Here is a 12495-nt window from a genome sequence, read left to right as displayed (position 1 = left end):
TTTGTGCTTGGCCAGAATGTTTAGAAATGAGTCATATGTACGGAAAGATTGGCTAATTGTTCTGTTGTCTTTGTTTCCCCCGATTATCAAAACAATTTGATTAATTGTAAGTGTAAAGCAAACAAAGCTCTTAGACAAATTAGTTAAAATACTGAAAGTATTACTGTAGAAAATACGCAGCACACATAACTAAACAAAGTTTTACATAAAAAAAGTGCAATTATATATCATTGAAGAAAATATCACATAAAAACCTTATTTATAAAACTTTCAGACCATAATAGATAATAAATGTGAGTTTTATTTTTAAAAGCCATAATAAATGCAGGCACCTTTCGAAACGAATTTCTGTCATTGTTTTACAAGTCTATGTATACAGTCATTCTTATTTCTCAAATAATATATACACTGTTACTTTATTGGCAAATCAAATTTAATATCATTTGGGTTGAAGGGCACTTGATGCACGACCGGCTATCGGGATGAGCTTGTACATTTCAAATGAATGCCTTTTGCAGATACCACGGGTCTTTAAAAGGACACTCAATTTGTACTATAAGTTAACGTTAATGTTTTTCGTGTTCATTTAGAATGGGTTCATTTAGAAATATATTTGAACCCACATTTTATAGGATGAGAATGCCACGTAACTTTCTGTACAATCACAAACATACCCACTTAATCCAAAGCCCAAATTTGGCTTACATGTAAACTTTCCTAATAAAGTATACGTATAAACTGATATCACGATTACGCAATATAATACATGTTTCTATGTATTCTATAAATAGATTATTACTCAGATAACCCGCTTTTCTTTATTTCATTTTCAGGAATCGCTTTCAATGGAAACGATAAAAATATCAGATGACACACTTTTATGTACAGCTTATATCATCGCCACATGTGCATTCCTTTCTAATAATAACATGCATTCACGATTATTGCATTTCATTTTATTTTAGCGTCAGGACTATTATTTCTAAAGTATTTAGGTTATATATTTGCAAGTACGTGTGTTATGATATTATTATGCATACTCATAAAGATGATTCTATTAGTAGTGTGAGGTATAAGTTTTTAAATTGTACATTGTTAATTTTCGTTATAGATCTACATGATATAACGCTTTTTATGTAAGTCCCACACACACATATATGTAGTGGTCTGAATTGCATGTAAACTATTAAGTTTTGAATGCATATGTTTGTCTATTACGATTATTATTGTTGTCGTTTCATTTTTTTGACACGTTCCCGTGATTTTTAATGTCTGCACGAATCAAAACTACTATTTAGTATATCACTTGTATAATATGTTTTCCCCAAAATATATTTCGGGAATTGTGTTATTGTTTAAGTTGTGTACTTAGCGTGTTGTGTTATTTATCGTTGTCAATTTTTATGCCGATTTTTATTTAACATCTTACAGCTTTTTGTATTATGTTTCGTTTGCTTTTTGACGCACGATCACCACAATTACACATACCAAATTATGTTTTGCAATTTCTGCGTCTCATTTTAAATAATAGATAAAGCAATGCACTACATTTATTAAAAATTCACGTTCTATTTTATTCATGAAAAATTACATGTTGCATGCATTTTAACTGAAATTGAGATTGAAGAGCGTTTCTGGAAACTAATACTTTAATTATTAACCTTCTGATAAGCATTATAGCACAATTAAATGCAGGTGAGAAATCATTCTTAATATGACACGTTAATTTGACAAGTAAAGGACAATTACATAATTTCGGTAGTGCACTAGAAAAACGAATTGATGTAGATAGATATCGTCGCATATTATACAAGGACTTATGTGCTAAGTGCATTTGCCAAAAAGTTCTTTAACTCCAAACTAATAGTAAAAACAATACAATGAAAATTATTGAAAATAAGAAATCTGAGTATGCGCAGAAAAATAAGAAAATAAGTGATGTCTCCATGAGCTTCATTTGTTTTACATTTACAATTAATCAAATTGTCTTGATAATCGGGGGAAACATTGACAACAGAACAATTAGCACATTTCCATACATTCTGGCCAAGCACAAAAGCATAAGCGGAAAATAAACAACAAATACGAAATGAATTAGAGTACAATGTCATGTCATAATAAGCAATACTTGACAAATAATTACGTCATTGTTTTTATCAGTAATGATAACGTATTCATTCCGTCTATGGATTACACTCTTGTAGCTGTATTAGTTCCTTGTAAAGGTTATATGTTCAAGGAAAACAACAACATAAAAGAGGTACTTTCTATTTGCAAAAAAATGTTTTGGTGTAAATGAAATTATATTTATGTTATATGCATAACTGTATATTACAATATATTCTTGTACAACGCGCAAAGAAAGCTATATTTATTATTGTCATGTAAGTAATGGGCCTACTGAAAACATGAGGCTAGTGTTGTTGCTTTAACCCATTTATGTCTAGTGAACTCTCCCATCCTTCTAAATTGGATCAATTTATTCCCAAAATTAGGGATGTCTAGTATATTGATTTCTATATTTAGAATATTACTTACTGAAATTCCTTTAAGCAAACAGCGCAGACCCAGATGAGACGCCGCATCATGCGGCGTCTCATCTGGGTCTACGCTGTTTGCAATGTCCTTTTTTCAGGACGCTAGGCATGAATGGGTTAATGTGTATGCGAACCGCAAGTTTGCCGTAAATACTTAAATCATCTGCGACTGAGATTTGATTTACCCTAGTCCGTATTTCTTTAAAATTTCTATTACTAATTTAGTTATTCATCCCACATGTTTAAACAGTTGAACGTTTAAAAAAAAAGATGCACTGTTAATTGGGGAGAAGAAAGTCACAATATTTAGTGAATTAATAAAAAAAGAAGTTGCTCATACAAATACACAACCTTTCAGTTCGAGGTCTGGATTAGTGGGTACACATTTTAAATTGCACGACTTGCCACTAGTATATTAATGTCAGTTTTCTGTTCATATCGATCATGATTTAAAGATTGTAACATACAAGTATGATGCTGGTCGTTTTTTAATGCAGCAGCGTGCAGACGTATCTATTCGCCGTTATTCGCTAAACTAAATCCAAAGGTACATTGGTTTACTGTTTTAAAATATAGTTTTTAGTCTAATAGATATACTTTTTTATTTTTCTTGTTTTAATACATGTTTTATACCAGACGTATTTAATAAAATGTTTGTTTCTTCGATCGTCTGTCTGCACACGGTAATGAATGTTGAATTTACTCGTTGAACAGTGTCTTAGACAAATAATGTTATGGCATTAATGATTTAAGGCAAGACGAGTTATTTGTTAACATGTTATTATGAGAATGCATTTCATCGTTACTACAAAACTTATTTATAATTTATATAATTATTATTTAGAAACCCTTTGAGCTCGACTGTATTGCCACGAACATCTTTAATTTAAACGTTTGTTTATGTAATAAGTGAATACATACACTTACGCATAAATGCATTTGGTCATGGTTCTTTATGTTTAAGTAAAAGTGCGGGTTGGTGAACGCGGGCTCAGTTTTATTAGTTCTGAATTCAAATAGGAGCGTAAACTATCAATTTATTACAGACTGTAATGAGCGGTATCGCTTGTTTCGAATAAATTGTCGCATGCAGAGGAATTAAAAGCCAAATTGCAGTAGCATTGTTTAAATACAAGGTACAGTTCTGTGCCATTCGGAAATCATGTTTGATTTTCACATCACTGAAATTCCTCAGTAGAGAGACGCATACCTAATATCTTCTTGCACCCTCGATTTCTCGAACGTTTCAAGTTTTGTTTTGTTTTGAAAATTTAAATTATCTTCATATTTAAGTTACGTATACTCGAATAATGATGGAAGTATAAATTAATAATATAATTAACATTGGATTAATTATGTCGGACTGATATATTTGGTTTTGTATGGCTTCAAATCGATGAAATCAGAATAGTGTGGGTTTAAACGACGTGTTCTATCAACACTCATGGCGATGTTGCCTGGTCATAGCTTTGTCGTCTCAAGGAAAGAAGCTCAAATATAAATATTTATGTTTCTATTGTTGTAACTAAATAAAAAAGGGAAATTTGTATTTTGATGTGCAATTCAGGAAATGGATACGTAAAAATGTGTGGAATAGGTTTTAGCAAAAAGCGATATTCAAGGACCAAGAAACAAAAAAAATGGAAGGGCAAATACAGACATCTTTGAAAAAAGTTTAAATCGTTTAATATCTTTTGAAAAATAAGCCAAAACAATAAACATCAACATTAGCAGGTCCAGTAATGTAATGGAATACAACACAATAAAGTTAATGCTACTAAAAGATAAAAGTATTATCATTCTAAATTAATTGAAGAACGCAAAAATAAAATGAACTTTTCGGAAAACAAATATTCAATATCAAATATACACTCATACAATAAAGTATCCTACTTTAATTGAACATCAGAACAAAACATAAATTGTCAATTTGAACATACACAACCTAACTATTTGTGTCAAATGTCATACACTCTATCTTATATGAGGTAGACATTATATGTTCTCTGATTAGTTTTATATCAACGCTTAAAACAAACTTATTTTCTCATATGCAACACAGTTCGTTCTCAACATATGCGCAATCTTCGAGACTTATACCGACAACATTACATTTATACTAGATCATTGCAGATGAGATTTGAGATCGTTACATATATTTGTATCAAACTATCTTTTATTCATGATATTGTTATTTTAATACAATAAAAGCCATTAGATTGAAGCAATAAAGTGAAATATTACTGAGCAACAAAACAAAGCATCATAGCAAAACGTGTTTCAAGCAATTTTGAACAAACCGAAGTATGTTAAACCCTGTTCGTCTCTCGACAAAAATCCGATTTTGGATACTTTAACATAGACCAGGTCGCCTTTATTGAGTTGGACAGAGGCACCGACGTAGCTCGTGTATCGGCCATAGTCTTTCTTTTGTTCCCAGCATTGAGTGACGTCACTTCGCAACAACTCTTCATCGCCAAGCGGGTATATGAAGTTATACCGGAAGACGGAGTGAAACAGCGACTGCGCAGGGCTTTGAGGATCTAGTGGCGCTTCTTGGTTGTAGTATACTAGGAAGCCGACCTGGCTGTACAGGAAGTAGCGGCCAGACTCCGGGATGACGAGGGAACGGTTGTCGGATGAGAGCCGGATGTTAGTCAAGTGAGTTCCGGGTGCCGTCGGGCCGATACTCCAGTTCCGGATGCGTCCGTCCAAGGCTTAAATAAATAAGCAAAGGGGTGATGGGTGCGTACGTGAATGTGTTTCAACGCGGAACCTGTCGCTGTCAGTAACAAGAACGCTGTTGTCGTGTGTATGCTCAACAACTGTGCGTGTAATTTTTGTGAGTTTATTTTGTTTTTGATCGCGATTAACAGTCATTTGATACGAAATGACCCTAATGTGATCATTTTTCTATTTTTAAAAATCGAGATCAAGTTGTAAACGGCTTTAACATATTGCGGTACATTATTTAAAGCTCGAACTGCAAAGCATTTTCTCAAATTCGAATCGCCATGCTTTCTACAATTTTGCATATTTAGTTAACTGCACGATAAAATGTATCGGTGTTACTTCATTGCTGTCTTATGCACTACACATTTCAAGACAGCGGTATATACTTAGGCCGAACATTTACGTCATAAAATATCATATTAATCTTAATGCAGACATGTCTTTAAAAATAGTAAATCGGTTACTTCCTGATTCGATAATGCGAATACAGCCTATCGAATTTACGGAAGCTCGAAACAGGTACGGTTGAAGGACACATGATATGCAACTGCGCATGCGCGATTTCTAAAAGTATGGGTTTCTATTTTCTATGAAACACACTGTCCAATCAATTCAAACGTCTTCATATTGAACGAGGCAAGACAAGCCGCAAACAACGGATATTGGTGATTTGCGGATTTCATGTGAACATGTCCGTTTAAGTGTGCCGCTAAAGTTACATATCGTTTCTTGATATAACGTTTAAACAAATATTATTTACGTATTACATTTTTGATCGAGAAATGAACTGCAATATAATATATTTTATAAAAAAATATTATAGTATTACTATATTCATTCATATTACTTTATAATTGAGCTTGGTGATATGAATATTTTCATTATTAGGATGTTAATTATCTAGATATTCATTTAAAGCCACTCTCTTGATAAATTAAATAGTTGTATACAATAAATAAAAGGAGAAACCATATCCGAAACGTGTTAGTATAAAGTAAGTAAAAGCAAAAAATTAATACATATTATTTTTAATTTCTGCATACTTAAATTAATTGAGCTAACTAAAGTAGTATACTAACACGAAACTTCTCTTCTGCGTCATATGCAAAGTTCGATTATATCCTAAAGGGCCCCAAAACAATGGAAAAAGACAAGAAACCGTCGGAGACGGGTGATGTTCCCCAAAGGTTTTTTTTGTCACAATATTGCACTATATATAAAGGCAACGTCTTGAGGGGCATAACTTTGGACAAAATAATACGATGGATGGTTTAGGAACTCAAAAATTTCAAAGCGCCATAACTCTCTTAATAAATCATCTAACCAGAACCCGATGGTTTAGGAACTCAAAAATTTCAAAGCGCCATAACTCTCTTAATAAATCATCATCTAACCAGAACCCATAAATAACATGCGCATCTCCTCAAGGTAGTTAAGCATTCAATAAAGCTTCATTGAATTCCAGTCAGAAGTTGGGGAGAAATAGCCCGGACAAGAATTGCACTAAATGTACAATTTAAAGAAAATTTCAAAGTGCCATAACTCTGTGAAAAATCATCCGACGATAACCGGCTGATAATATGCACATCTCCTGTTGGTAGTGAAGCATCCCATAAAGTGTCTTTGAATTCTCGTAATAAGTTGCTGAGAAATAGCTCGGACAAAAATTGCACTATATGTAAAAGGAAAATTTCAAAGGGGAATAACTCTGTGAAAAATCATCTGACGAGAACCGGCTGATAATATGCACATCTCCTCTTGGTAGTGAAGCTTCCCAAAAAGTTTAATTGCATTCCGGTCATTAATTGCTGAGAAATAGCCCGGACAAAAATTGTGCACGGACGGCCGGACACACACACGTACAGACGAAGCGGCGACTATGTGCCCCCCCCCCCCAAAAAAAAAATAGGGAGAGCATACAAATAACAAGATAGTTACTTACACAGGTTGTTCGGCTGGGGACCGGCCAGCATGTGCGCTGATACGTTGCTGAACGAGTTACCAGATGGAATATGCGGGGAACCAGAACTGTTGCAATTTCCGGATGGCCTATTCTCTGCATTTATGGCATCTATTTTCAAGCAAAACGCAAATTGTAAACATGCAGACTGGTAGACGATGCGTTCATGAACATCACTTGGTTTTTCATGGCGAAATTAAATATTGCATTTCAAGATAAAAATACAAATATGGTGACTGTGCATAAATTATTCTTATACCTTGAGCGCACTTTTCTAATTGTTTTCTCTTTGCAAACTAAAAATAAAAATTAGGTCAATCATACATCAATTTAAATAGAACATATGACATATTTCATGTTCTCACATATAAGATAATTATTCAAAAGATTGAGCCATAGTTTATAAACGTACATTTGCTACCAAAACAAAATATTGAAAATCTTAGAACAAAAGAAAATATAGAAAAATAGACAATTTAGAAAATATAGAAAAATATAGCGTTAGAAAATAGAAAACCGAAGCGGCGGCAGAGTAACTACGGATGCAAACATTTGTTGAAAGATAATGAGAATCGGTATATGTCATGTTTTTCAATCCAAGCAGAACATGTGATATACTTACCAGATTAAGGAAAATAGAAGTCTGGCTGACCGTTTTTGCACAACAAATTTGTTGTCCGTTTTCAACGTGTTTTAGCAGCTGGGCGACATCAGGTGTGTCTTCCGGATATGGACCCAATGAAAGTTCTGCGCATGGCATACACAGCGTAGCGTTCTCTTCCAACTGCGCAAGTCTGTTGCGCAGATTTTCCGTTGTCGTCTGCAATTCTTTTATTTTCGTTTGCTGACTGGCATTCATGCCTATTGCAGTTAAAGTTACAACAGCACAACTAACAAACATAATTGTAATAATAATAACTATTTTTGTCATTTTCTTCAATCTTATCACATTTAGTTCACACGTGTCGTCATGTTTCTTATTGCGTTTTTGTTCACTTTCAAAGACTGCCTGGCAATTCGGAGCTATAAAGTGACCATTGCCCATCAACGTGGGTGTTATTTCCTCATATTGCGTATCCATACTTGACTCCGTTCGTACAAACTGTTGATCAGCATACAGTTCTTTTCTTGTAGTCGACATTTCAGTACTCTCCACTGCTTGTTGAAATCAATCAGATGCCACCTGTTTTATCTTTTCAGATTGGCCGCCTGTATTTAAAAGGTAAAATACAACGATATTTTAAAGGACACTAGAAGTGCCTTTGAATTTAAACAACGCTTTTCTTACATGATCATATTTAAAATGCAAAAAACAGTAATGCAATGTCTTTATTGCGAGTTTCACACATTCTTTGTTGTAAAAGTTAGTCTTACAAATTCACTATTTATTTAAAAACTCTTTAAAATGGAAAACAGATAGACACCGATTAAATTGTAGTATTAATCGTGCTAGTGGTTTGATGTAATAAGTAGAAATCAAAGAGCATGCATATAAATTGAGCATAAATGGAAATGAATAGTTTGCATATTTTGACAGCTAAAGTAAACACTGTAATATTTACTTTAATATATTATAATTTGATACCCACCGTTTTTTATATATGTAATACTCTTCAGAGTAAGAAATCCAATATTCAATATTCCTGTCTCCATCAGCATGCACCAAATTATAAATGCTTCTGTCATGTAAATCTTTCTTCACATAATTATTCAAAATAAACTAAATTATGGCAGATAATTATATAAATGCATACAATACAAAATAACACTTCTGATCTACAGATTATTCAGTCGTTATTTGATTTATCAAAAAATATACCAAATATATTTAATACCGTTAAATGTTTGTTAAAAAGGTTTCAATATGAACTGCACAGGCATCACAAATTAATGTTAACTAAAATTAATCGCACCACGCTTAAACCCATCTCATCAAATTACACTTTAATAAATTACAGGTTGCCAACTTCAATCCAACGTCAAACGTTATGAACGAATGAGCTTTATACTTCTTGGTTTAGGGAAATGTTCTTCCATGCATAACTGACATCGATTGGTTGAAGAGAAACTACCCGGTATTAAACAAAATATATTTTAAAATTTTATAAGGAAAGTGTATTAAGTTTCACTTTCAAATGGTACCCAAATATACTTGAATTGTTATGTGGCTTATTCCCCAGACGCGTTTGACAAATATATCAAAAGTTTCTTGATGTGTTCACTATTTTACAGTTTAAATCTTACGTTAATCATGCACAGTTTATATTGCGTTCCACGGGTGACGACGCTTGGGATGATGTTTGCGGAGACTACGGAATACCGTTAGGGCCATCGTGTTTACACATTAAAATCCAGAGGGCAAGAATGCGAGAACGCGATAGTACGATGGCGAAAATGCGCCAATACGATGACGACGGTGTGACAATACGATGGCGACAATGCGGAAGTACGATGGCGAGAATGCGAGAACGCGATAGACTGATGACGACAATGCGACAGTGGCCAGTACGATGGCGACAATGCGATTGTCATATCGTACTGTCGCCATCGTATCATCGCATTGTCGCCATCGTACTATCGCATTGTCGACATCGTATTGTCGCACTGTCGTCATCGTATTGTCGCCATCGTACTATCGCGTTCTCGCATTCTCGCCATCGTACTATCGCACTGTCGCCATCGTATTGTCGCACTGTCGTCATCGTATTGTCGCATTGTCGTCATCGTACTATCGCGTTCTCGCATTTTCGCCATCGTACTATCGCTTTGTCGCCATCGTATTGTCGCACTGTCGTCATCGTATTGTCGCACTGGTGTCATCGTACAATCGCGATCTCGCATTCTCGCCCTCTGGACTTTAATGTGTAACCACGATGGCCCTGATAGTATTCCGTAGGGTACACTCTCGCGAGAATAAAATATGATTTTGCGACGTTCTTGTAGTTATAAAGCTTATTCTTCATTCACATCCCTGCATGGGCTTTTACGAATTTTTAAAAGCGCCTTGGAATCGAAAAGGACCAAAAGTTTGTGTTTTCGTTCTTTAAATACTATGTGTAATTCAATTTAAACTAATACTAGCAAATAAACATTAATATATTTGCGTTCAGTGTTGCACACAGGCTCACTACATTTAGATAATAATCGGTTAAGACTTATGTGAGTTTGCATTTGGTCTTAAATATTTTGATGTTATTGCATTTTTTAAGTGGTACCAATTTGTGATTGTATCGCATTAATTATAACTAATACGTATTTAATGGTTTGCAAATCGTCCGTTTAAATAGCCGAAGAACATGTCACAAAGCTGAAAATCTTCACTTCTTGGTCTCACTTAAGGGCTTTTCTAATTGACTTACTAAAAATACCCCATGCCTCTGGAAAATGTTTTGAATCGTTGTGCCGCCATTTTTTTATATTTACTTTTAAACTATTTATTTATGTTTACTGCAATAGCATTAAAGATTTGAACATTATTATTGCAGACTAGCACACAGTTGATGCTCTCCCTTTGTGTGACGTGAACAAGCCGCGTGTCATGTACGACTGAAATCTATTTATGCAATTTACAATACTACTAAAACATTCATGCTGTTTATATTTTAAAACGAAAATAATGTTAATTGTAAAGATGAAAAGCGGCAAAGCCGCTGGACCGTCAGGTGTGATTGCCGAGATGTTGAAAGCAGCTGGTGAGGAGGGAACAAAAATGCTGAGACAGCTGACTGAGGTCGTTTTCAGCAATGGTGTGATCCCCAAGGACTGGGAGGAGAGCCACATCCTTAACCTTTACAAATTACCGTTGTTTAAAGCTTACGGACCAGACGATGAAACTGATTGAGCGTGTACTTGACACCCACATACGCGAGATGGTCGATATCCATGGTATGCAGTTTGGTTTTGTTCCTGGTAGAGGTACGACTGATGCAATCTTCATCATACGCCAGCTACAGGAAAAATACAATGCAGCAAACAAGCCACTGTATATTGCCTTCGTCGACCTTGAGAAAGCATTTGATAGATTTCCAAGAAAGGTCCTCTGGTGGGCTCTGAGGAGTTTAGGGGTTGAGGAATGGGCAGTTCGTGTCATACAGGGTATGTACACAGGCGCCAGGTGCCGTGTGCGTGTCAACGGACAATATAGCGAGGAATTTGGAGTTGAAGTAGGGGTGCATCAGGGTTCTGTTCTTAGTCCCCTGCTTTTCATCCTAGTGCTTGAGGCTCTGTCGAGGGAATTTCGCGCCGGGGTTCCATGGGAGCTCCTCTACGCTGATGATCTTGCTGTGATCGCGGACTCACTGGAGGAGTGTCTCTCCAGATTGAAAGGTTGGAAGGATGGAATGGAAAGCAAGGGGCTGAGGGTCAATATGAAGAAGACAAAGCTCTTGATCACCGGCCCTGGACTGAATCTTCTGCGCGATGCGGAAGCATATCCCTGTGCGGTATGTAGGAGTGGAGTGGGAGTGAACTCGATTGAGTGTACCCAGTGCAAACTGTGGGTGCACAATAAGTGCAGTGGCATCAATGGAAGAATCACCAGCAACCCGGACTACGTTTGCCCGAGATGCATGGACCAGGCACGCCCAATTGATGGAAGACCTGTTATCCAGGTGGTCATTGATGGCTCACAGCTTGATGTTGAGGCCAGCTTCTGCTATCTGGGTGACACGCTATGTGCTGGGGGAGGCTGCGAACTTGCCATCATCACCCGATGCTGCATTGCCTGGGGAAAGTTTAAGAAGCTCCTACCAATACTGACGTCGAAGCATGTTTCCCTTAAAATGGGAGTGTGCGATATTGCCAAATCTACCTAGAAAAAAACCCACAGAGTTGACATGCTTCCTCATTTTTATGTAGGTATACATTAAGAAAAATTATAAGATAAATGATATTCAAATCTATATCAATTTCGCGCTTAGTGTGCGGGATATATCTCGGGAACTTTTAAAAATATTCACATGAAACGTCATTTTATGATCGAGGGCTTTAAGGGTGTACAGAGTCATTGCCGTGTTTCTATGTTTCTGGTAGAGGTTTTAATGTAGATTACAATATTGACATCGCTATATCATATACAATAGAATGTGTTATTTGCATAAAGTATAGCAGCTCATATTGGTAAGTCGCCTGTTCTCACTTTTTTCTAAAGTTGAACACGGCTAAAATTTATTTTTTGGTAATATTTATGCATGCAATGACTTGGAGGAATAAAAAAAAAGTTTTCAGCAAAACTTGATATGCAAGGTCGGAAATGTTATGTTTATT

The 12495-nt window shown here is 35.4% G+C and overlaps 1 protein-coding gene across 3 annotated transcripts; it reads right to left on the bottom strand.

Moving 5' to 3' along the window:
- Nucleotides 1-4206: 4206 nt before the first annotated feature.
- Nucleotides 4207-9424, bottom strand: LOC127836459 (tumor necrosis factor ligand superfamily member 10-like). 3 transcript variants are annotated; one of them, XM_052363104.1, is made up of 5 exons: nt 8820-9424; nt 7853-8439; nt 7490-7526; nt 7213-7341; nt 4207-5254 (listed from the first exon to the last, which is right to left on the bottom strand). In XM_052363104.1, exons 2-5 carry the CDS (start codon nt 8369-8371, stop codon nt 4818-4820), a joined length of 1122 nt encoding a protein of 373 aa, XP_052219064.1. In that variant the 5' UTR covers nt 8372-8439; nt 8820-9424; the 3' UTR covers nt 4207-4817. The 3 variants fall into 3 exon arrangements, with proteins under 3 accessions (XP_052219064.1, XP_052219065.1, XP_052219066.1); XM_052363105.1 differs by having other exon boundaries at nt 9066-9424; XM_052363106.1 differs by having other exon boundaries at nt 9144-9221.
- Between the last annotated feature and the right edge of the window lie 3071 nt (nt 9425-12495).

Source organism: Dreissena polymorpha, chromosome 6 (genome assembly GCF_020536995.1).
Source record: "Dreissena polymorpha isolate Duluth1 chromosome 6, UMN_Dpol_1.0, whole genome shotgun sequence".
In the NCBI taxonomy this organism is placed as follows: Eukaryota; Metazoa; Mollusca; class Bivalvia; order Myida; family Dreissenidae; genus Dreissena; species Dreissena polymorpha.
The sequence above is the reverse complement of the archived record's forward strand: the minus strand, read 5'-3'. Positions and strand labels throughout refer to the sequence as shown.